Source organism: Passer montanus, unplaced genomic scaffold (genome assembly GCF_014805655.1).
Source record: "Passer montanus isolate IOZ18808 unplaced genomic scaffold, ASM1480565v1 scaffold26, whole genome shotgun sequence".
Classification (NCBI taxonomy): domain Eukaryota; kingdom Metazoa; phylum Chordata; class Aves; order Passeriformes; family Passeridae; genus Passer; species Passer montanus.
This window is the reverse complement of record NW_024367261.1, coordinates 1558525-1585038: the sequence shown is the minus strand read 5'-3', so window position 1 is coordinate 1585038 and position 26514 is coordinate 1558525. Positions and strand designations below refer to the sequence as shown.

General features: G+C 43.2%; 1 protein-coding gene across 9 annotated transcripts in view; it reads right to left on the bottom strand.

Moving 5' to 3' along the window:
- Positions 1 to 26514, bottom strand: part of RREB1 (ras responsive element binding protein 1) — a 122016-nt gene that overhangs the window by 10589 nt on the left and 84913 nt on the right. For all 9 annotated transcript variants that reach the window (XM_039712020.1, XM_039712027.1, XM_039712021.1 and 6 more), the window contains 2 exons: positions 13452 to 13641; positions 9082 to 11821 (listed from right to left, as the gene is read on the bottom strand). In XM_039712020.1, coding sequence (XP_039567954.1) covers positions 9082 to 11821; positions 13452 to 13641 — 2930 coding nt within the window. The remainder of the gene's footprint in view (positions 1 to 9081; positions 11822 to 13451; positions 13642 to 26514) is intronic.

Here is a 26514-nt window from a genome sequence, read left to right as displayed (position 1 = left end):
GTCCATTTTTATTGTAAACATTCTAAATAATAAAATTCAGCCACCTTCACTATATCACTTGCACACACTCAAATCAAATATTTAATCATCCCTCACACAGTTGAGAGAGCTTCGGCTGTGTCTTCAAGCCTTCTGAAATGAAAATATTCAAGCTAGAAAAGGACTATTTACAGTAAATGGAACCGAATATGTCTGGGGAAAAAGAAAAACAATTCTGGGGAAAAAAACCACTTTCTGTTTTTAACACACAGTATGACTCCCCAGTACCTTCAACAGAGTAGCTGAAGTAATGAAGAAAAGTTTTCAGGACTAGCTCTGACTGCACCTACCATGGGGGAATCTACATTTAAGGGAGCAGGGGCAAAACCCACCCTTTGAGCTTACGATGGATTGCACCATTCAGCAGAAAGGCATTTTGCTGTAGAGCTGACAATACAGCCAGCAGGCTATACACCATCTCCTCAGTATCTTCACACAACAGCTCTAGCACTCGGGCCAACCCCAGCAGCAAATGACTCTTGCTTTATACCCTGAGCTCTGGCTCTAGAGCAGCTGTTAAACTTTGCCTGACACTGAAAACACGATTTCAAGCCCTTTGTCCTCTAAGAAATACCCACAAATGTAGTTCAGAGGTACAGACAGCTAGAACAGTTTGGAAAAAGTCCCCCACTATACCCAGGGCTCACATGATTTCTGGAGGGATCACAGCGTGGCAGATATCTAGAGCAAAGATGAATTCTGCTAAATGCTAATCAGAAAATTCACTGTTGAGTATACTTTGTAAATATTGGTCTAGTTAACACAGAGGAGTTGTGTTCGACCCTGTCACATTAGGGGCAAGTCTCTTTACAAAAGGGATCTTTCCTTATTAAGTTCTCTTTCTCCATTATGTAAGAGATAATCCCTTACCCCATTCCTATCCCACATCTCTGTCAACTGTATTTTGTTGCAAGAAGGGAGCATTAAGACAGCTCTAAGGAGACAAAGGCAGGGCTGCTTTAACATGACGAAAGTGGGCAATGAATTAAGCTGCTCCACATTTTCCCTGTATGCCTCTCTGCCAGGACAGCTCTCCGCTGGTCTCACTGCTGTGAGCTGGGGGAAATGTCCTCACTTTGCTTCAGGCACTTCAGACCATTCCCTTCCTCCCTATGTAGCAAGGATATGAGCAAGCCCCATCACTTACACAGCCTCCTCATCTCTGAATCCTGTTCTAAAACCACCATCCTGTTTTTGTTTTGGTTTAAAACAAGACCAAAAGAAACCCTCTATAAACTTGTTCCCACTGACACTCTATTGAATTGCACTTCCTGTCTTACACCTCTCCCTAAAGCTTTCCTTCATTTATGGCTGACCAAACACCATCCAAGCATCTCCCTTCATTCCCTTTCCTTCTGGCATACAGTGAAATCCAGATGACCACTCACTTCCAAGGACAGCCCTCACAAGGACTCTGCACGTGAGCCCTGAGCATGCTGCTTACCCACCTTTTATAGCCAGCACCAAAAGAAACCAACTCATTTTAAACTTAGCCACAGTTTCAAATTCTTAGTTTACTTCCTCGGACTTGGAAATCCAATTTTTTTGACAATGGAGGGAGACCACAAGTCCAAAGCTGTAGAATGATTCTGAACAGAGATTAACCACCGCTTGGTGAAGCCACTTATAAACGCTAAGCTGTGCTATAAAGTGCATGTGGTGGTAACTATAACTGTGTGCACTATCGGATCTGGGCTCCCTCCTTGATGCCTAAAGCTGCTATTGGACGACACAAAGCACTGACAACAAAGCCAATTTCAACAGCATCTACCCCCAGTGCCTCCCAGAAGATGATGCTAGCTCCACACCTCAGCTGCATCAGTGTGCTCCTTTAGGGCTGTACTGCCAGCCAGATCCGGGAACTGATCTCATGACTACCAGTCCCTCCCCTTGCCCTTTTAATTTTTTTGGGCAGCTGGGTCAGCTACAGCTGCAGGGATGAACAGTTGGGAACAGGTCGAGCCAGTACTGCCAATAAGCACTTTGTGTTATCCAACCATGGCCCAAGGCTCTGTCTGCCGGGGGCAGGTCGAACCACCCTGACCAGCCCGGCGCCGGCTGCTGAGAACATCTACCTTGCACCCGTGTCCTACCCACCCTACGTGCTGCACCAGTGCTCGTCTGAGAGGCTTTAGAAATGCTTGCCTCCTCACACCACTGAACAGCTGAGCTGCTTTAGGACCCCTCTGACTATAAAGAAAGTCTTCAATCGACTCAAGGAGGACATTTAAGTTTTTATTCTGCCAGGAAAACTGTCAGAGGTGAGCACTTTCAGAGCCCTTCCTGCAGACTCTTGTTCTCAGAGGAGATCATGTCATAACATGAGTCTTCCTCTCTCATGCTGTAGCCATCTGTTGTCTGCATAGGCAGGATGGGCCCACGTGGCACCGCAGACACTGTGCTACAGCCCTCTGAAGTTACAGGCTGTGAACATGGTAACGAGGCAACTTAGTCTCTTCATGATAGGCAAGATCAAACCATGTCGTAACAGGTCCCCAGCATGGCAGATTGCAAAGCCAGACTAGTACTGAGACCTGTATTACCACATTTGAATCACTGCAAGACAACCTGCTGTATTAAAAGAAGCAGAAAGGATGAGAGAGGCTGGCAAGACAGCAGACTTTCCCAAACAAACTGGTGCATGGAGATGTAAGAGCAAAATCCTGGGCACACTGTGCAATCTGATCAGCAGCTACCCTAGGGTTGAGAGTAATAACTCATTTGTAATCTTAACTACCCGGACAGAGCCAACTTCTTGCTGCTTTTAAGTTTGTTACTTCCAACAATTCTCCCATGAAACCAACTCAAAGTGACACAAAGTGACACTGTCTGTACTGGAGGTGTGAATAACTCACAGCAACAGCTCCCTTGTGCAAGCAGTTTTCAGGCAAGGGACATGTACCACCATCTGCTGAGCTTCCTTCCTGCACCCATCCCATTTGGTCAGCACGGTAAACCCGGAGTGACTGTGCCCACCCTTGGTTTTGTGTCAGCTCCTCCTTTCTGGCTAAATGCCACTCACCTGCCTGCAACAGAGCCTTGCATGGTCTGACAGCCAACCTCTTTCACTACTGACAAGACAGAGGGGGCAGTATGATGGTAGGTGAGCTTCAACGCAGATTAACACAAGGTTAAACAATCTAAACCATGCCTATGTGATGCTGAATATAGTACTGGCAGGTACATCCAGGCAGGAGGACTCGAAACCATTGCTGATGTCTCTCCAGGATCATTCCTGCAGCAGCAGCCAAATTTAAACCAGACTGCATCAGCAGGTTGAGAAGACAGCTGGAAGGACCTGCAGACAGCACTCCACAAACAGGTTGTAAAGGGAGTGGGCAGGGATGTGCCCTCAAACACACAACCCCAAGGAAGCAGTTGTGGATGCTGATAGAGCTTTAAGAGCAACAGGCCAGAGGAAGTTGCTGTGTCTGCATGCTCACACTAAAGAGCACATCCTCCTGCTACCAGTGGAGACAGGAGTACCACTGCTCCAATGTGGAAGGGCACTTCTCACATTCTAATGCTTTGCTTGTCTGCAGCGTTCAGCCCAACCAATTACAACTTGGCCTTGGTGTTCTGAATAGCAGGGAAAAAACTGTGTGTGCCACTGTGAGATGCAACCTCCTCTTCCTTGGGCTGGGGGATAAACACATTTGTTCTCAGGTAGCAGCTGGCAACTCCAGGTTTGTGGAAATTCTGCTAGATTTGGTAGAAATGACACATATCTTAGAGGGGAAGGGCTTCTGGTCTGACACAAGATAAAATGTATGAATATCCCCCTGGTGTGTAATAAGAAACTTCCTTGGTTTTTTATCCTTTGCCTCTGTTACTACTTGGTGACCAACCACAACATCCTGACTGCAAGCTCCTCAATAGCAGGCTCTCTCTGGAAATGCCTATCACCTATGTGAATTGGATAAAATTTCCATCAAAGCCACAGGGCATCTCTCCACTGACTTCAGTGGAATCAAGACCCATATGTTGAATGAGCAGTAAATTATTTTCTCTTAAGAGAAAATTTTTCATGTCTGTAATTCATTTAAATGACTAGAACAGGGAGGGGACTAAACACAGGAAAAGTTGAAAGAAAAGCCACGTTCATGCAGTGCAATGAGGAAGGCAATCTTGCAAGATATCTTTGTGATGAAGAAAGAAATTGAGAGGATAGTTACTTGTAAAAAGAGATCAGCTCCTGTCACACCTTACACCTCACACCCAAAACCTCTGAAAACACAGGCACACCACCCACCCCCTGCCACAGCCAGCAGCCTCTTTGACACAACATTGTGGGTATCTCTCTCACTTTCATCTTCTGAAAGCTGGTTCTGTTTTAGTTAACATCTCAACCTGTACCAGGGATTCCCTGCATCTTGCAGACATCTCAGGAGCTGTTTCTTTCTCTTCACTTTCTTCCAGTATCAACACAACTTTTTCGCTGTATCATGGTACTGCTTTTTTGTAAGCTTTCAAGTCACTCTTTCCTTTTAGATGCCTGCTAATTCACCCATAAATTTATGGCTACAAATATCACTGTTTTTTGCACTTCTATCTGGCTTCATTCACAATGCAAATACGAAACTTCAAAGTCAAGCAGAAATCCTTTTGCTTCATGGTAGCCCAATTCCTTTCCACATTTCTTTTCAAGCATGCAATGACAGGATTAGCTGAGGATTAATTACTTGAAACTCAACCTGCATCTCAGGTCACAATTTTCTCATATTTTTAGCCTTTAAAATGTTTGTATCAATCAAATATTTGTCATGCAGACCAATATTTGCAACAGATAAAATATACTTCTTTCCACACAGATGTCCTAGCTGGGGGTCTCAAAACCCAAACAAAAACTCCACTTACTGTGCAAACTCCAATCCTCCCACCTGAAGTTGCAATGCTTTCCAAAAATGTCACCTTTAAAGGCACAAAACCAGAACATTCAAAAACAGCAGTTTTCTCTGCCTTCTGTATTTGTCCCTTAAAGGCAACTGCTCTTCTGATAAAATGCACTTATTCACTGGAAGATAACCTAAAAAGTCAATGTGACTTGATTTTTTTATTAAATTTTTCCATATGAATAGTCATGGCCTGTATTAAAGCGCATCTGTGCCTAAATACTGACTTGGGACTGACTGTAAATTTTGGTTAGCAGCACAGCACTACTAGCCTAGTCTGGACATTTCATAGTAGCCAGTCATTTGAAGAGTGTCTTTTTCAGTATAAAGGGTCACCTGACTAATCAAAGTATGCAAGATCAGTCCTCAAGATATCTCCTGCCACTGCTGTCCTAGCAGAAACACGTTATTCACCATGGTAACTACAAATGTTGCAAAGTAAAGATGTTTACAATTTTACTTTGACTTAAATCATACAAGCAAAGAATAAAAATGCCTCAAAGTTCTTTTTCTTGGTGACTCCAATCAACAGGAATCATTCAAGTTCATGGGCTAGATGTAAGAGTTTTCTATTTATTTATTCCTTTATTTTGTTTATAGATATTTCCTTGCACAGTTTGTTCCTGTTGTAGCAGCAAAACAAAGCAAAACCAAAAATCCTCTCTGCTATTAAATCTCAATTTTTACAAAATTTAATCTTGGGCCAAGTAAGATCTGCCAGTAACCCTCTGAAAATATTCTCAAGTGATTCTCTGCAAACAGATTAGGTTATCTATAACAAACGGGTGGTTAAAAACCACCATTACTGTAATGTTATACTGAACCTAGTCTGATCCACATCCTGTAAAAAGGAGCAGAACCAACTGCATCACCTGCAGGGCACATCTTAGTCACGATTCTGAGAATTTAAGAAGTCAAGAGCAGCAGGGAAGAGAAAAAAAAAAAGCAGCAAACTGTGTTGAACATAGAAAAGTAAATTATACATTAAAGACATCAAAAGAAAGAAAGTATTAAAAGCAAGTGTTCAAGCATGTTCAAACAAAACACAGCTACTGTGTTAGGCACTGTATAAAACCAAGCTGTGCCAAATTCCCAGTGTTCCACTTGTGAGCTCACCATTACAATAAAAAACCACTGAGGAAGGTGTATGCTTTTCATGGAAATGTTTTTGAATGTAAAAAAACCCCAAACATACAGTGGTGTTAAGGCAAGGATAAGCAGGGCAAAAGCTTCCACAAGAGACACTTCTGGTTGCATGAGGGATGTGGGTCACTGCTACCATGCGCATTTTTGCACTTTTACAAAAGGGAAATAAGACCTTGACACTACATGGAAGGTGGCCTCTGTGTTGAAATGTTATTGAACATGAATGACAGACTTGCAAAAACCTTCTTATGTCTGTATGGATATAGCAATTCAAAACTCATAATATACAGATTGCACTTAAATGCTCAGAATTATATACCTTTTCCTCATCCTAACTTAGACCACTTACACGAATTACCTCAATAACAACTTTCCTACAAACAGACACAGAAGAGCTAGGTGCTGCTTTTTAGCTCAAACAACTGCTTTGGGTTTTTGGGGGTTTTTTGATAGCAGTGTTAAACAGTTAGGTTGCCTGCTGTGATTGTCTATGGATCACATATCCAACAGATGCAGTTTGGAAGCAGATCACCAGGAATCTCATCTATCCCATTCACATCAGCCTGTTCAGCCTTTCTCTACCCAGGTCAGGGAGCAGCCATCAAACACACACAATAACAGTTCACTTTTTCTCTTTACAAAGATTAGCAAATAATTTTTTTCCTTAACTCAGTTTAAAAAACAGAGCTATCTGCCTGTGCAATAGGTGGGGATAGGAACACTGTGCTGTACTAGAACACTGTCGATTTCTCCACAAGAAAACCAGTTTGCCCATCCAGAAGATAAAGCCAACAAACTGCTGCATCTACCACAGAGCTGCCAAACTCCCTGCATGCCACCAGCACCTGACACCCACCACAAAAATGCAGGGCTTGCTCCACCTGAATGCATCCTCAGGCTTGCTTTGGCTCCACATCCCTGGCCTGAATTTCCTCCACCTTCCCAGCTTAGCTTTCCCCCTCCCCTCCAGCAGGCCTCATGGACACTGCTGCCACAGGGGAGCTGCTGGAAATCACCAGTTTAGAAAGAAAACACTCATGCCATCTGAAGGCAGATGCCCCAAGGCCAGCCAAAGCTTGCTGTGGGGTGGTCCTCCAGCAACAAGTCCCTCTCAACACCAAGATGATGATCAGAAAAGAGTTCAGTATTATCAGTGCCAGAGAACACCAACTGGAATGTGATTATGCCACTGCTGTAGTATCACCAAAAATCCTGTATCTGTAGCGAGGATTTAGTCCTTTTATGGCCACAGTTGCCTGCTCTCCTTGTGGGGATTCCAGCAGGCTTTCTAAAAGGACAGTGCCTCCTTCCAAGCCTGGTGGTCGTAAGGGAGACAAGTTTTACCAGTGTAATTCATGGCTGAGTGAATTTTCCTGTCTTCATTAAGGGTTTACACCAGTGCTGCTACCTTGGAAGTCTGCCATCAATAAGCAGGTCAAACCTCTTAGTCTGGGAAAAGTCTCTCCATTGTCTTCTGTCTCATGAACAGTTCTTCAGTAACTATGTATTTTTTCTGGAGACCAGGGTGTTGGAAAACAATTGAGATATGAGTAAAGCGTTCTCCTTCACCACAAAGTAAACTGTATGCTTAATAAGATGAAATAATTTGGTCTCTGTGGACCTGAAAACAATAGCCTCACTGTTGCACTGATACCTTTCAAGTTATGTCCTCGTGTCACCCAAAGCAAACTGTAATAGGGACTGCTCCACAGCTCAGATTCCCTTTAAACCCTTTAGCTAACCTCTTTTACCTCTTCAGGTTTCCCTCTTTAGCACAGACATGCATCAGTCATTTCAGGAAACCTCATTTTCTTAACCCCCACCCCGCCAAAAAAACAAAACAAAGGAAAACAAACAAACAAAAAATAAACCCACCAAAAAAAAAAACCCAAAAAAACCCAAAAAACAAAAAAACCCAACAAAAAAAAAAAAAAACAAAAAACAAAAAAAACCCAAAAAAAAACCAAAAAAAAACCCCACAAAACCACCCCAAAAAAAGGCTAACTTTTCTAAGGCCATACTCAAATCCCCTATGCTTCTTATAAAAATCCCTGATTTTTAGTCTTTATGCCAGGAGCTGAGATGCATAAGGAAGTAAATAATATCAACAACTGTGACTGATTTTGAAGGGCGCAACAGCAAGCAGAGCTTTGCCCTCTCCCTCCAGAGCAGGATGAGAATCTACTAATTACTTTATTACAGTGTGGGTGGAAGAATGAGGGAACTTCAAATCTGCACAGCATTCAATACAGTATTTCCTTTATAGTGAAGAACAAAAAATAACCCCAGACCTAGAATAAATCTCCCTACCCAATTCCTCCTTTTGTTTACACCAGGTCTGAGGTTACTTACACAGCAGCACAATGCTAGAGATTCCATACACATCTCCACACCTCCGGGCATGTGCCCACCTTAAGTTGTCTATCACTGAGGAGAAACTTTTCCTAGAGGCAAGCTATTACGTAATGCTGAGGATGAGCCATTTCTCACATCCTCCTTTGATCTGTTAAATAAAAGCCACCACAAGAAAAAAAAAATGCTAAGCACTATATTATTTTCCTGCCCAGTTCTACACTTATTGTCTCTCATTTTTAGAGATCTTTTTTATCATTACTGATGCCAACAAACAGCCATCAGAAGCAGACAAATAAACCACGTAAGGCACAATTAAATATTTAACACACATGTTCCCCTTCAAGACAAGACAATAATAGCAAAACAACTGAAACCTGAGCCTCTTTCCAGCTACACTAAATTATTCCACTGAAATCAAATGAGTATTAACGGTTTTATTTACCCTCTGATACTCAAAGAAAAAGAGATTATTCTATTTCTGAAAAGTCTACCACTACCACTGTTCAACAGCAACAGCTAGGGATTAGCAAAATAATAAAGGAGAACACAATTCAGACAGCAGACAAAGGAAGATTCCTCCATGGAGAGGCCATTCCATGGGGAACAACCTCAGGGGCTACAACCTACTGTGAGCACAGAGCACCCTTACCTGTGTGACTGAGCATGTGCCGCTGCAGGGCACTCGCCCATGGAAAGACTTGAGGACAGTAAGGACAGGGGATATTTTGCAGGCAGTCTGAATAAGCATTCCTCTTCCCTCTCAGCAGCTTATCCTTGGCAGTTTCCTTCTCATCCTCACTTGTTCCATTTCTGCCACTTTCTTCCTTGAAATTGTCAGTGGACTGCAGAAATGGGCTAAATTTGTTAGTGTCTGTGGTAGCCAACATCTTCTCTATGCTGGCAAATTCCCCACTTGACTCCAGATCCACACTACTGCTAAGTTTGGGCTTATTTTTCGTTCCTTTCTTTCTACCTCTTTTCTTAGTCAGCCCCGCATCAGCAACGGGAGTCTGCTCTGGATCACAAGCCTGAGACAGGTCACTGGGCAGGCTGGAGTCTCTCTGAACGGTGGTCACGATTGTCACTTTAGCTTTGGCATTCCCTGATTTGTCACACCCAGCGGAGCCGCTCACTGCCTTGGGACTGGCATCTGCAGGCTCCGTTTTCAGCAAAGTGGGAGCAGAAGACACAGATGAAATGATCTGTGCAATGGAAGCCAATGGTGGCAGCTCTTTAGTTACTGAAGGCTTTGGCAAGAGAGGTGGTGGTGGTGGTTTAGGCCTCAGGGGTCTCAGCAAGGCAGCATTGCCAGGGAGAGCCGGGGAAATGGTCGGGACAGTCAAATGCAATGAACCTTTCAGTGGCTGGGGATGTCTGACACCCCGGTTTGTTTCTGAGTTCCCGTTGGCACCAAAAACCAAAGGACACTGCAGACAGTTATAGGCTTTATCACTGTTCCCAGAAGCAGCCAGCTCTTGATTCCTGGCTTCACAGGGGACATCATCTTTATCCTTCTTCAGGATTTTGGGGATGGACAGGTCGATAGGCTCCATGGAACAGTCATAAAGGGGCAGAGATGAACCAAACAGGTTCTCCTGCTTCACCTGCACAGCACTCAGGCTTTTGCTCTTCTGAGAGAAATCCAATGGCTCATCAAAATCCATGGGGAAGTTGCCCACAGGTTCACGTTTGATGGAAACGTGAGATGATGTTCCCAGCAAGAAGCCGTTTTGTGGCTCCAGGAAAGGCGTCATGGGCTTGTGGTCCATATAAGTGCTGTCCTCCAATAAAGAAGGGTCTGTCTGGCTTTCCTGGGCACTGCAGTCCACCATTAAGATGTAATTCTCAATCTCCTTTTCCTGCACATGCAAGTGCTGCTTGAGGATGTGGTGAATGCAATTCCTCTTGGCCGAAAAGGCCGTGCCACACTCCTTGCACTCGAACGGCTTCTTCTTCTGGCAGCCGCTGTGCGTCCTCATGTGAATGCGCAGGGCCCGGTAGTGCTTCAGGTCCTCTCCACACAGCTTGCACACCGTGTCCGGGGAGCAGAAGGCATCCACCATCTCTGCGGCATTGCTGGTGACATACTCAATGTTCTTCTCGATATCCTTCCTGGTTGTTTTCAGGTGCTTCTTTCGCAGGTGCCTCTCACAATTGGCTTTCACTGTGAACGGGTAGTGGCAGATTTTACAGATGTAAGGCCGCTCCCCGCTGTGCGTCCGCAGGTGCCGGATCAGCGCTGCCTTGTCAGCCGCGATGTAGTCGCAGATGTTGCACTGGTACGGGGAAATACCTAAGTGAGAACGGATGTGAGCTCTCAGGACACCAGAGAAGGCAAACACCTGGTCACAGAAACGGCAGGGGTACAAAACTTTCCTCATGGTCGGGGTCTTCTTGTTTGCTGCCCCTGCAATGATGGCTTTGAGGTCTCCTTCTGTGACTTCTTGCTTGATCTTGGCTTCCATACTCAGAGGCAGGAGAGCTTCAATGATGCTGTCCTGCTCCAGCTGTGTCTTCATCTCATGCTGAGTTAAAGGCTCTATTTTGGGTTGGAGGAGCAACTGTGAGGAAGGGCTTGATTTGGCTCCTGCCTGGGGGAGATGAGAGTTGGAGGCAGACTCCACAGAGTTCTTGATCAGCCTCAGAGGGGGAGGTGGGAGACTTGGGCTGATGCAGCCAGGGGAGGCTTGCTGGGCACTGATAAGAGGAGGAGGTGTAGAGGTTGCAACAACTGTTCGGGGTGTTACCAAAGGCTTTGGCTTCAGTGGTGGCATATGCTTAAAAATAGACTGCACAGGGACAGAAGGTGCCTTAGAAAGTGGAGGAAGACTGATTTGAGGAGGAGCAGAAGAAGCCATCTTCAAGATCTGCTGAATGTCTGCCAGCTCAATGGCAGATTCATTGGAGATGGGTTTCACCACAATACTGCTGTCAGGCTGGATAATAAAACCCTTCTGGAAAGGCTGCAGCGAGAGAAGCTTTATGTTTTCTTTTGTAGGGGGAAGGACTGAAAATGACCCTCCCATGGAGGCAGCTTCCAGAGGAGAGAGGCTGAGCAGACTGGTGCTGCCAGGTTCCTGAGGTAGGTTACTCTTCAGAGCTCTGAGCCGCATTTCTTGGACCTCGTCTTGTGTATTGTCCTCCTGCTTGACAGGCTTGATGTCTTTGGTGTACTGTAGGCCCAAGGATGCCATGAAGGCTTTCTGGTCTGGGTTCTCACTGGGTGGGGTTGTGGACTGTGGCTTGTGCTTGTCTTTTCCCTGATCCACCACGTGAGTTTCTGTGTGCAGTTTGAGTGCTGAAAGCATGGGGAATGCCTTGTTACACATCTCGCAAATAAATCGATGGAAGTCACTGATGCACCTTCGCAAATTTGTTTCACACCAGACCTGCAAGACATGCAAAAATATTTAGAGTAGGAATCTCAAACTGGAAAGGCATCACATGCTGCTGCAAAACATAAACAGTTCACTCTCTCTTCCACTGACTAAGTTAAGAGGTTTAGAGCAGCCCTCCCCTACCTGGAAGGGAGATATTCCCACTTCACAGCCTTTAGTCTCCTAAGGGGTGTTTCTGAATTAGAGGCTGATTCTCCACAAGTTCCCTTCTATAAAGGTAAACTCCTTCACAAGTTCCCTTCTATAAAGGTAAACTCCTTCAGAAAGCTATTCAGACTCTCAAATTCTTTTCCATCCTAAATTTCCCCACCAGAAACTTCTCTTGTGTCATTGACAGGACAGGAGCCTCAGCATATTACACAGCAAGGAAGCCAGGCAGTAGACTAGCTCTGCTACAAAGAAACCAGGAGGAAGAAAAAAAGAAAAGAAAAAAAAAAAGGCATAGAAGAAGCTAAACCAATGTAAGCCAATCAAAATAAAACCCCCCAAAAGCAGATCAATGAAACTCAGAGCTTAAAGCAGAGTGGTTTTTGGTTAAGGAAGTCTGATTACATTTATTCTCCCAAGAAAAATACTCATAGAGGGCTGGCAAGATCTTTACAGACTCTAAATACTTTATAAATCTTCTCTCACAGTGCAAGCAAAATTATTACAAAAGGAAAATACCAACATTCAAATCCCTTAATAACTTTAAATGTCTGTCATTAATTACAAAAGAAATAAACTTTGTTTTAAAAGTTCTTTCTTTTGATTTTTTAAGTTTTATACTAAAACTGTAACAGACTGACAGAAAGACCTACATGCTCCCCTGGTCCAGCAGCAAATTTCAAGTCTACCACTTTGCAGTCAACAGAGTTGGAAATAAATGTTTTAACCCCAGAAGATTAAGAAAAGTCCAGAAACTAAGCATGGTCCTGGTGGATAGTGCTGTTGATTTTTTAATAGATAATGCAGCTTCATCCAGACCCAGACTAAGATAGGCAAAGTTTGACAGAGGGTGGAATCTTATCACCCAACAGGAAGGGTTATAGCTCTCAGAAGAATATTTACAGACCACCTCCCTGTCTTTCCCCATCCACTGTCCCTCAAACCTTACATGAGGAACATCGTGGAGTGTTTTGTGAGGGAATCACTGAAGATGTCACTGTTTAGTTAGCAAGGTTTTTGTAGTTGGGGTATGAAAGTTTTTTGTATTAAAAACTTTCATACCCCAACTACATCCTTGTTAAAGTAAACTAAAATAAATAATGTCTTCTTTACCATGTGTACTCCATGTTGATTTCAGATGTAGGATTTTTTGGCTATGCTCAAAGGGGCAAGGATCCAACATAATCCAAGTTTTCCTTCAAAATTTTTATACATCTTTACACTGGTAGTTATCCACTGTAATGGTGAAAAAGCCATTACAGTGGATAACTGTAATGTTATTGGCACATTACCCAGTGCCAGTATTCTTTAGATGAAAAAAGAAAAGGGAGAGGCATGAAGTGCTTAAAGCCTACACAAACTGTGGTGATGTACCTTCCACAAAATATTCTACATGCAGAATGAATCCTTCAATGACCTTATCAGATCAGCACTGTAGCAGCTGGCACCTTAAGCTACTAACAAGAGAGAGTACCTGAGAAATGCGGGGGAACTTCCTACAGGAGAAGTCCGTGAATCCCAAGTCGTGGAAGCCTGCTGGAATTGAAGGGTTGTTCTGAATGAAAGGCTTTCCCATGGGATCTCTGGGAAGCTGCTTGTGGATAACTGCATTATGGCGCAGTAAGCCCCGATGAGTACGGAAGGTGATACAACAGATGTCACACCTGGAAAGGAGAGGAATAAAACAGAAATGACTTACTTGACTGCTGCAAGCTTAAGAACTAGCATTCTTCTTGCACTGGGACATCCTCTTTCCTCTCACCCCATGATACCAAGAACCTGCTAAGTACAAAATAAACCCACAGCATGTCAAAACCTATCACCACAAAAGGCCATTTTGGTCACAGTCACTTTCTACCAGTTTCTGGCTAGTAAGTCCACTGGAAGTTTAAAGAACATGAGAACTGACAATCTCACATGGGCAAACCATAGAATGGCAGCTGGGATAACAGCCTTCTGAAAACTTTTTCATTGTCCAGCGAAAAATATTTCAATGGCCTTACACAATTGCATTTTTACTGAAAAGTCCTGTTAAATAAACAACATTTTTTAAAAAATCAGCAACAAGGAAAGCCTAAATCTGACATAAGTAGAAAGCAAAGGTAAAAGCAGCACCTTTCACATCCACTACTTAAAACTTATTACTGCACGCCACACAAATACCTGTGTGTGAATCTTCATCACACTGCCTTCCATAAACTTTAAACATATATTTTTTAAAGCTGTTATGAGAAATAGACTGTTTGAAAAGGAAAACTACTGCTCCTTGAATGGGAGAAAAATTCAGAGGAGCAAGACCTGAAACAGGTTCAACACTTCTGACGCTTTTAGACCCCCTTCACTGCCAGTTTGCCCTGAAGAAAAATGCAGAAGCACTGTCTTTTCCTACCCACACTCTATCGCTGTGATTTCTTGTTTTCCTTAAGTTCTCAAATCTCAAATTCAGCTAAACAAGGGTTCTCACATAAAACACTGCATTAAACAATCAAAGCTATGCTGCAGGCAGAAAGGCCTATGCAGCAACATTTGGTCAACACATCAAGCCTATTGCCTTTTAAATATTTGGTATGTGAGCTCTGCAGCATGACAGGTCATGTCCACTCTGCACTCAATACGTGACACACAGTTTCACACAACCTCAAGTTCCTTGTGGTTATAGGTCCAGCTCCCAGCCAAAGCATGGGTTCCCCAGAAGCAAAATACCAGTGGATTTGAGGCAGTCAGATTTTGTCACTGAGAATATTATATGCACTAGGAGTTTTTCACATGTGCCCATGGCCTTGGTTTTCCCCATGCTGTCTTTGCTCTCTACATCAAGGAAAAGGACATGTGCCTACTCATTAAAAAAACATCCTGCAATTAGAAATTACTTCTGACAAAATCTTGAAACCACGCCCTCCCTGTCCTATCCCTAACAAACTCCCATTGTTGTTCATTTTATCACTACATAAACTCCCACAGCCATTTTTTTATTCTCTGAAAACTAAGAGATAACCAAGTCACCCACAAAGCAACTGGACTCACAGTCCCTGAGTGGTGAAAGAAGCAAGTGTGAAGTGTATATAACACGGCCATTGTTATCACAGTACCCAGAAAGCTTGGACATAAATATGCACTGAAGGTTTAATCTGTTTTAACCCTCCTGTCAATTCACTTGCATCCTACCTGTATAATTACTGCTGACATAGTTCCTGCATTCCATTAAATACCAAACCAATGCCATTTACAAAGCTAATGTTTACTCAAAGAGGTATGCCAAGTGTGACAACAGTCTCAGGGGGGTGGGGTGGGATGGCCAACACACAGTACTTCTTCAGCACCAGGATCTACAGCTCTCCTCCAGCTCACTTAGCAGCACCTATTCTGTGATGCAAAGCTTTCATCTTCAGTGAAGACAAAAACACAACCACCAAAACCACTAGGGGCCAGAGAGCATTAAAAAACTATGAGCAGTCACCTGAAGAACTTGCAGGCTACTGAAATTAATTGCTTTTAGAGGTGATGAAAATACCTTGCATGAAAACAAGCAGTGCTTCTGACATGTTCCTCCTGGTATGTCAATATACAAACAAGGAGGGTTTGGAAACAATTCTCCTGCACCACTGGAAGCACTGCAAGCTGTTCTGCAAAGGAACACAGACCTGACCTCAGGGCATCCTGAAGCATCTCTGGGGTCCCAACGTGCCTGGCCTGTCCTGGGCCCAGGAACCCAGGGCAGCAGCTGTATCCCCCTGTGTGTGACAAGGCAGGCACAGCTACAGGCAGGCACAGTGATGGCACCACAGAGCTCCTGGGAGCACTGATTCCTGCCACTGTACCCCAGGATCTGGGCTGAGCAGGAGCCAGTGCTCCTTGTCAAACAGCCACACATCCCACACAGCAGGGAGGTGTACCTTGCTCATCTTGCACTCCACCTCACCTCCCTCTTGCAACACACTGATTTTCAGCACTACTTTATTATTTGGGTCTCCCATCAAAAGCTGCACTTGAGAGCTAATCTTTCAGAGCAAACACCCATGTGAAAGTCCTTCACAGTACACCTGTATCAACTGCTAGCCTCAGGACAGTAAAAATTTGCAAGTTAAAAATGGTGTTTTCCATGCACAGGGAACCACCTTTCCTCCCCCAAACAAAAGTAATGTATCTTATAAAAGGAATATAAGCTTTCTCTTTTATTAAGCATATTTATTTTTCTCTTTCTTCCTTATCTTTTATTTTCCTTGCTGTGAGTGAAGAAGCAGCAAACAAAAAGGAGAGTGTGGGAGAAAGATTAAGCTCATTTTTCATTAGGTCAGAAAGAAGCACCTGGCTGAAAAAAGAAACATACAGATAAATCATGCCTGTCATCTCAAGCTGCAGGGCTCTTCAGGGCATATAAACGCACTGCACCCAGGCTCAGCACCTTGCCCTGGTGGCACAGCTTACAGAACCACACAGGAAGGAGCTGTGGATGCCTTCTGCCTTCCTCTGTGATCCAAGTATGGACTCCTAGCACCTCCAAGAAAAGCTGATAGCTACTAAGTGTCAAAACCTAACTAGTTAAGGCAAGCATCACTGCACTGACTAAGTCTTGTGTTAATTTAAAATGGAGTAAGTGGAGTGACTAACAGTGCATTAACTGGAAGCATTAGTTTTTTTTTAAGGAAGTCTAACTATTAATTTCTGTTTTGTCATCAGTACTATTTTCTATCTTTGAGTAGTGTCACTGCCTATAGTACTTTTAAACCTAGACCTACAGTTTAAAAAGGAAAAGAGAAAAGAATCCTAGGTGACATGAACGTTTTTGCATATTGTTTAAACTGCTTTTAAAAAAATTTAGTAATTGTGGAAAGTCTGAAAAGTCCAGCATATCAAATAAAGCATCTGAAACACATGGTAATAGTTTGCTCAAGATGAACTTTAAAAAAAACCCAACAAAAACCAACCAAACAAACCCAACAACAACAAAAAAAACATGAACACACCAAAAAACCTCCAAAACAACATAAATAAACCCAACAGAAAAGTCTCCCTCTCCTTAAAATTTCACAAGTCTGCTCATGTGCAGTTCCAAGTCAAACACAGACAGCATGGCTGCAGAGAACAGTGATGGGAACAGGTTCTGAAGTTGTCAGCACAACAGGCCAAGCAGTGGCTCAACACCTGTGCAGAGATAAAAGCACTCTACTTGCAAGGTAAGTTTCCAGATGTATCTAATAAAAGTTGCTGTGTTATCATGTGACTGCTGGTCTTGGCCACAGTCTTCAATTTTTCTATAAATATGATTACAAAGTAGGGAGAAAAAAGCTGTTCAGTTCCAAGTATAGAGACTAAATTTAAAATAAAAAGGAAAAAACTGGTTTTAGCAGCTAAGGTCCCTTTAAAATTACTTTAATTCTAAATTGCCTTTATGTTTTGAACTTACTCATATCTACAACAATGCAAATATAATACTAAGGCTGTGGCTCACTGGCAGAAATGTAAAAACAAGCAGGTAAGGAAAGAGAACTCCTAGAACACAAAAGCAGAACCAAAATATAACAAATGCAACAACCAGGCTGCCCTCGGTGCTCAGGCCATGTATGGCACCAGGCAGGTCTGATTAATTATTATTACACTAATGCACCTTTGTCTCTTCTTTTCTTTTTAAAATTTTCTAAATGCAGACAATTGCATGCATCTTTTGTAAAAACACACCACTAAAAGCCTTTCTTCTAAAATAAGTTAGTATTCTTGAAATCTGTAATGCTAATTAGGATATAAAATCATTTTAACAAGAAAACATTTTAAGAAACAGTCAGTGCTTTGCAAAGCTTTTTCGTTCAAGGGGGCAAGGCAGGATTTGCTACACTTTGTAAGTGGCACCTCTGCAAGAAAAGTTTACATAAGCAGTGCCTGTTGCCTTGCATTACACTCTCCTCTGAGACAACTCCAACTTGTCAGTAGAGGAAATAGCTGTTCTTCTTTAAGAAATAGAAAGACATTTCAGAAAGAAAATGCAGAGCCAAATTTTTAGCAAAATTAATCAGTCTTGATTTTGATTAAGAGTAAGGCAAACAACCACTAAATCCTGCTAGATTTTAAATTTCAGTAGTCAAGACAAAAATGCCAAATATTTGTATTTACCATTACATTACCAAGAAATTAAACTAAACACTATGCTCTGCATTACCCGAGACTGCTGAGCAAGTGACTTTTACCATTATTCTGCTTCCACTTCTGAAACCACACAGACTAAAACCTGAAGTTTTCACCCAGGCAGCTCACTAATACAAAGTTGCCCATATTGTGGATGTTAACAAATAAAAACAGTCTTAATTTCCAGGCCTTATCAAAAATAAAAGGCTTGGTACCACTATGTTCCTTTCCCGTCTGTGTTCTTTAGCAACTTCCACAAACAGAAGCAAGGAAAACAAACAAAAAGAATGAAACATATCCTGAGACAGAAGTCATTAATACACAATTAAGTTATGAAGTTGTCTAACTCCTCCCACTGAAATTCCCAGTTGGTACTGTGTATTTTTCTACTTCTGTTGCTATTATTTTCCTTTCTCTCTTAAAGTTATTTGAAGAATTAATGTGGCTCTCATGAGCAAAGAAATTCCTATGCAGACCTAAAAATAACACCACCGGGTAGAGGAGAAAGATGGGTGATTCCCTGCTGATGACTCACATCCACACCGGTGGTGGGAGCAGGCTCCCAGCCTCCACACCAGCAATGTCCCGCTGCAGGGGAGCCTGGCAAGGAGGGGGAGATGGGGAAAGGATGGTTTTAAACACAAGGGCTTTCACCATCTGTGAAAGAAAAGCTAGCAGGTTACAGACGTATTCCCCTTCAGGAAAGCATTCCTTTGCTTCTCTTTCACTTCTTCTGGGACAAGGCAAAGTGAGAGAGATGAGAAAGAGCCAACTGGTTTCTGCTCCTGTGCAACCCCACCCAGGTCCAGATACTCATCTCCTTTTGGATAAGAAAACCAAAAAATAACCTTTCCTGGCCTCCACACCCAGGGCCTTGGGAAATAACATCCAACAGCCGCACTAATCTCTCCCATGTGCTGCAGATGAGTGATGGAAAAGCAGCAGTGCTCCTCGCTCCTGCCTCCCTCCCCAGCGTGTCTGACCCCGCAGGACCTGCTGCTCTGCCACCTCGACCTCGCCCACCACTATGGGGCTGTGCTGGAACCACAAGCAGCACCAGGAGCCAACTCCCTGCCAGCTGCAGAGGTTCCCCTCCCCTTCCCTCGTGCCTAAGGGGATGGACACAGCCTGCAAGATGTTTCCACCACTATGGGGCTGTGCTGGAACCACAAGCAGCACCAGGAGCCAACTCCCTGCCAGCTGCAGAGGCTCCCTTCCCTGGTGCCTAAGGGAATGGACACAGCCTGCGAGATGTTCAGTGCATGCTGCTTCACAGCCTCGGCAAAAGAGGCACTTTTCTTTTAAATTTTCCCCCCCTTCCACCACCCCACTGGGCATCTGATTTTGTTACCAGTGTTCTGTCTGTCACCGTCTTTAATCCTCTCCCTCAAAGAAGCCACCCTTGGGTGCAGCCAAGGCTGAACCCCCTGTACCAGCCCTTCTATTAATAGAGGGATGCACAGCGTTATGTACATTCCTACAGCTGCACTGTAGTCCAGGCAAGAAAAGTATCGTGTAGAAGCCAGGACAGACCCGATATAAACCAGGGTGATGTTGTGCTTCAGAAATTTGTCAGCATGCAGCAGAGCCAGTGTCTGCACCAGTAACTCCAGTGAAATTAATTGCTGTAAGGTTTAATAAAAAGGCACAAGCCATGCCGTGTCATGTTTAAACTTCCTTTGTGTGTGAGCAAAGAAAAATGAGAAAAAACTTCTTCCTAACACTGTAATGAATTGCACTTACCAGCAACAGTTCAACAGTGCCAGATTTAAACACCTCTACCCTGGAGAAACAGTAGTACTTCAACACAATTAACATGCAACTATAACAAAATAATGGGAAAAGGGGAGATGGCCTGCAGACACTCACACAAAGTAGGCATTTTCTCATAATTACTTTTTTTACTTAATAAAGGTCAAAGTTTTAAAAAACAGAAGTGTCAACAATTTGGCTGGACAGAATCACAGAGAAAGAGATGAAGATCAACTTAAACAATGAAGGGTTTAATAGTTAGGGCAAACATATTTGGGGGGCAAAAAAGCCTGACCGGAATAGTCCTCTACAGCTACCAAAATTAGAAGCTGCACAACAGTTATTTGTGCACACAAACTCATGTGAACCTTCTGATATTCTTTCAAGGTAAGAAATTAAAAGCTCTTCCTATCTTCTAACACATCTTTCAAATATGAAAGCCAAGTACTTCTGTAATTTTTAAATTAACAGCAAGAATTAAAAAAGATATCTATGTGTCTACAATGTTAAAAAAAGGCCGCTGCTTTTCATGAGTAACATAAGGAGAAATACATCTCCAGGGGTTTCTCTATCCTATGAGCATCCACTGATCAGAACAGGGCTCACCAATAGGTGCAGCTGAATCTGGATTGCAGCCCCTTGCCCTTATCTACATTTGCAGGTTAAGATATGCTCAGCATGCAGACATGACTGCCAACACGCTGCGCAGCACCCAGCACTCCAAGAGAGCCTGCGAATAAACAAATCCTCCTCCTTAGGATCAGGCAGGCGTGCTAATAACCTATTTTGGCTCAGCCCCTTTTCCCTCCTGCATGCCCTTTTACAAGCAGCTTTCCTCTACAGTCAGCTTTGCATTTACCCACTTTCTATTCTGGCAGCCAAGCTAAGATATTCAATACCATGTGACAGGGCACACAGTTTCACATGAGAGCATCACTCCCTGTGTCCATTCACCAGCCCATATTTTTATCCAGCTGCTCTGGATTCCCAGTTTCCTCACACAATGAGCTCCCTGATGTGAGCTGACCACTTCTAGGCCGGCGTTGGACTCGCGCTGCTCTTCAGATGTTTCCCAGCTCTCTTTTCTGAACAGGAACTTCAGAAAGCACGTAACATGCAGTTCTGTTCTGCTTTTGCAAGACAACCCACTGATTCTACTTCTCCATTTGCTCAGTAAAAGGATGCATTCACCAGCTTGCTTGCCTACCCTCTCCTCTGCTTCACCAAGAATTGCATTGTACCACAGCATATTTCTGGTCATAGCATTTACCAGAGCTGGACTTCATCATCATCAGCTGTCTCATGGAATTGCTCCTGCACTGAAAATGCTGCCAGCAAGAGATTAGGAGTCAGTTCCTAGTTTCTATCAGAAAGACATTGAGCAAACAGCTTGAGAGCTGAAGGGTATCACCTCCATCTTTGGCTGTAACAAGTTTTGTAGCATTAATTATGTTAGTTCTCAATAACTCCAGAGCAATTTTTACCTAAACTGTCCTTGCTAGTACAATCTCAGTACTAAAAAGGGAAGTATTGGGCCCAAAATATAGGATGCCAAAAGCAGAGCTCAAAGAGGTCCATGAACATGTCTATGCTGGAGTGCTCTTCATCCCTCTGAACAACAGTGTAGGATACAACAACCTCAAAATTATTCATCTTCATTAAAAGAGCACAATGGTTCTTATTTTGAAATGCTAACAAGGAATGAGGCTATGTGCACATCAACAGTTGTGACAGAGAGAAAAGTAGTATATAACTTCACCATGCCGAATGAAGATGACTTGTCATTCATCCTTCAAGTTGCTTCCAATAACAGCAGTGTCAACTAGCAGAAAGAAGCTTCCTCTTCCCACCATGAATCCACAGTTTTGTCTCACAGTAAAATTAACTGCAAACAACATCTAGTTTTCAAACATCCTCACTCCTGCATGTTTGTAGCATCACTGACACTCTCTTCCCACAAAAGGCTTGACACATGTAGAGAGCAGTGTGCTTCAGAATAAGGAAGCCAGAAGGATTATCCCTACTATATAAGGAGAGAACAGATAGAAAATGAATTCCTAAACTTGCTTAGATAGGCATTTGCAAAAACAGGAACGACACTTAAGGGTCTTTTCCTGGCTGTTTTATTTTTTTCCCTTTTAATATTCAGTTCAATGTACTTTTACATGGTCAGACGGCTGCTTCAAAAACAACCTAATAGTGTACTAGTCTTTTCTACTGGTGCTAATGACTGAAATAATCTCCATACATTTTCAATCTCCATTCATTTCTTTTCTTGACTATTTTATCTCCCTAAAGCCAGGGTGCAGAACTGCCTTGAAGAATAGTAACTGGGCAATAAACATGTCATTTTCTAAGTAGAAAGGTATCTCTTTCACCCAAAACCCACTTCCCTCTTGTCTTGACTTAAATGGGGCTGCTCATGCAGATTATCTAAAATGATTTAAGACTGGGACATAGGTCCAGGTGCCTGGCAGCATCCCATCACACACTGAGGAATGTGGATGTACTGGCAAAAGAGGAAACTGGTGACCTGCCTGAATTGCAAGCTGCACGTGACAGATATCTTCAATTTACCCACAGAGTCCAGAAGAACATTGCTATGGCATTTTAAGTTGTCCACTCCATGTTGGTGAAGCCAGGTAACACCAAGAAACAATGACAGCGTTTTTCACCTGTAATTGTTTTCAAAAACACGAACTCACAGTGGTCATCTTGGCAAAACTAGAGGCAGATGACCACAGATCCTAATGGTGAGACTCCTAACACTTTTCTGTCCAGGGCCTGAGCTTTTCTGTTGCTGTGCCAGTTACTGATCTGTGAGCTGTTCAAAACAATAGCTTTCCATGGCAGTGTTCAACCTCTACACAATTTCAGCAAAACCTGGGCAGGCTGTTTTGAAGAACAAGGCAGGCTGTGAACAGCTTTTGGTGTTCTTTGTTTGGAGGTTTTACAGAAGCACATAACCCTGGGGGAAGAGAACTGCTTTTGTTGTCCTTGTGAAAATATGCCCAGGATTTTCAAGTTACAAAGCTTAATATATTAAATCACTGCTTGGACAGGCTATATAGAAGGTCAAAAAACTTAATCTCCCCTGAATTCATTCATGGCAACAGGCACCTATTGGTTCTGGTCACCAGGTCAGCTCAGTGACATAGGCAGAGAGTAACTTTCACACTGCAGTGTCTACTTATTTCTTGTGTCTTACAAAAATATAGCAAAACCAAATCTTGTAACTGGAGGCAATACCACACTGAACCAGATGCGATCAGAAAGCCTCATGATATTCATTAAGAAGCAGCCTTTTACCACATTCAAAGTGCACAACTGTCCTGGCTGAGAAATGATTTTGGAATGAGTCTAAGAAAGGAGGTAACTGCAACACCACAGCCAGCTCCCTCCTCCTCTCCGCCAGAAGATACCTAGACATGAGAGGCTGCATAATTGTCTCTTTGCTGCTGTGAGGAAAGAAAAATTAAAAATACTTTAGCTCTTGGTACAGCATACTGCACTAAACGAATTGTATAGCTCATATACTTTTTTTTAAAAGCTACACATTTTACTCTAGGCCTGTTCCATTGTATTTGCAAAAGAAAGAGGAGAAACCCAGCATAGCATCTGGAGAGGTTTCTCCCCGGGAAATCCTCACATTTCCTCTGCTGACTTTGCTCAGAGCTGTCAGGTGACCTTTACAAGCACAGTTTCACGTTTGACAGCAACCCTGCGCCACTAAAGTTTCCAGAGAAACTCCCCTGCTCTGTGAGGTTTCTCATTTTCCCTATTGGCTGTGCAGTGTCTTAGCTCTCTGCTAATTATATCAACACTCAGATACAAACTCACCAAAATAGACCATGTCCTGAGGCCCCAGCTGCAGGGAAGCAGACTTCTTTAAATAATCCAGGTAGAGAGGCCAAGAGGGTCAGAAAGCACTCCTGGGCCACCTCCCACTGCTAATGGGCATTGCAGACAACCTTGCCGGGGGCCAGCTCATGTCTTTAATTAGGGTGCAGGACACAGGGCTTCAAAGGGACAGAGACTGACCAGGGGGTGTAATGCCATGAAGGAGATGCAGTGCCACAGCCCATTGTCACTGGGACAAAGGGCCCCATTATTAGTCTCAAGACTAGGGCAGTTTCTACCGTAATTAGGAGACAAAGATGCACGATTTAGGATTTTACATAATCAAGAGATACTCTCCCAAGCAGGAGCCCCTCTCACACAATCAGTGGATTAAGAATTGTTTATTCTGCTGCAAGTAAACAATAAGGTGCTCCCTGCTCTGGGTTTTACATGAAAAAGCAGTTCTGGGCAAGACAATGGGGAGTGTCTTTTCATCTGACTTTGAACAGCTAACCCTGTGATTTAAGGTTGTTCATTTGACTGTATCTGGAAGGGTGATGGCCCACCCTGTAAATTAGCTGCTCACGTACTAATCCCAGGGCTGCCAGACAGCCTTACCTTTTCTGCTGCTTAGCAGAAGGTGGTGGGGACAGACAGACTCTGGGGGCCAAGAGGCTGTATCTACACAGCAGCACTGAAATGGCAGGATGAAATAACCACAGGGAAGCCAAGCAGGAGCTCCTGCCACCCTGGCACCTTGCCACGGCTGGGGATGCATGCCTGAAGGGAGGCTGGTGGCACCATCAAGGCAGTGCACACTGGTGCACTGCTTCAGAGCCAGTCTGCAATCCTTTATATAGGAGTTAGGGGGGCCAAAAGGAATTGGATGTTTGACCTGTCCTTTACAACGAAAGGCATTGGCTAGGCAGATTGAGCATCACTTATTTTGTTCATGACAAAACAGTCTGTGCTGGGCTACTGCCTACTGCAATAGCTCCAAATGAACCACCAAATGAGCCAGAGTATCTGGCTCTGGGATACACATCCAGTACCTTCCCTCTCAGGTTCCTCATCAAGTGACTCTGCTTTTACAATATGGGCAATAAAAGGAGACTGGGGGTGTTAGACTCCCTGCCCTTTGCTCACAACACAGTTACTGTGCTTTTTTGTTTGTCTGAACTTTTAACAAGAGTTACTTCCCCTTGTCTTCTACAATAAGGCAACAACAGGATTTGATGAAAGCCTTCTAACATTCTGCAGTTTGCTTCCCTGCCACAAGTACACCCGTATACAAAGGTCTCCTGCTCTGCTACTCTAGCAAAATATTCTCCTTTCTTTGTCTCGTTCACTCAAAAAACCACCCTTAGGCCTCACCGAAAGGACTTCAATCACTTGTACTCCGGACTGAGAAAGGCATGCTACTTTCTCTGTGTCTTGTTGAATCCTACAAACAGTATTGCAAAACCCTGGGAACCAGGGGATTACAGCCCCTGCTGGCCAAGGATTTTAACCCATTTCGTTTGGGATGAAAGAGTCACCTTAACAGCAATCCAAACTGCTCTGCTTACTAGAGGATTTTCTGTTAGGCTGGGCCAGGCAGACAGTGTCATTTGACTTGTCTAGACTAGGACAAAAGGTGTGGTTTAAACCAGATGGGCAGGCTAAGTTGCACCTTAATATATTAGCTGCCCAGAGAGGACCACATCTTCCTTGTCCTGTCTTCACTGACACATCTTAAATGGCTGAGGCAAATACCTGACAAAAACCCCCTTACTATCACCTAGACAATTCTATAAAGATAAGCATCCCAGCACTAGTGTTAAATCATACCCACAGAGCTTGACAACTGTGACTTTGATTTAGGGGCACATTCTAATCTTTGCTGCTCAACAGAATCAAGGGTAGCAAAACCCATTTCAGGAGAATATTATCCCAAAGCAAGTCTAATACTAGAGCAAGAGCTGCATAAAGAGGAACAGCATGTCTGCACAGCCACTGTGTCCTTCTGCCTTGCCACAGCACACTGCAAAGCAGTCAAGCTAGAAGGGTATTTATTCCATTATCTTATCAAAGCAAGAAAATCCACTTCTCCACTCAGGTCCATGGAGTATAACTTTGCAAGGAGGTCCAATCTTCAGAGAAACTTCAAAGTGAGGGTAATGACCTAATATGTCAGCTGCTTTCTCTAAAGCATGAAGTGTAAGGCAAAATTGTTCCAGACTCTATTTTGTAGGGGTTGCAGAGCTCTTATCGGAGAACAACTGTTTCAGCTTTGATCTATAATGAAAATTTACCCTATTTACTTCAGAAACAGCAAAGTATGTTTAATTAACTACTATTGAATGGACCAAGCTTTCAACTCATTTCCCCAGTAACTGCAACATTAACAACACCTTTAAAAATATTTTACATGTGTTTACCAAGGTTTTTTAAACAAAAACTTAGGAAAGGGAAAATTTAATAGAATTAATCCCATTTAATAGAATGGGATGCCTCTGCTCCATGCCATTCTGTTAAGAACCTGTATCCAGAAGTGAGTGTTGACACTTCAAGATGCTGAATTCTTCACCCATTCAAAAAGATCATTAGAGTTAAATGTCTCAAAATAAGTTTAAAATATTGACAAGCTCCTGCAAACAGACAATCTCCTTTCTATATATTGCAACTAGACATGAAAAATTTCTTTTATATTTTCATGTATCTGGCTCTACATTTTTCTATGGTAAAAAACAGGAAGTAAAACAGTTTCAGGAGTCCCAGAGGCAATTACTTGAATCAAAACACAACATTCAAGCACCTTCCCGAACAATTAATAAATAATTTTTTTC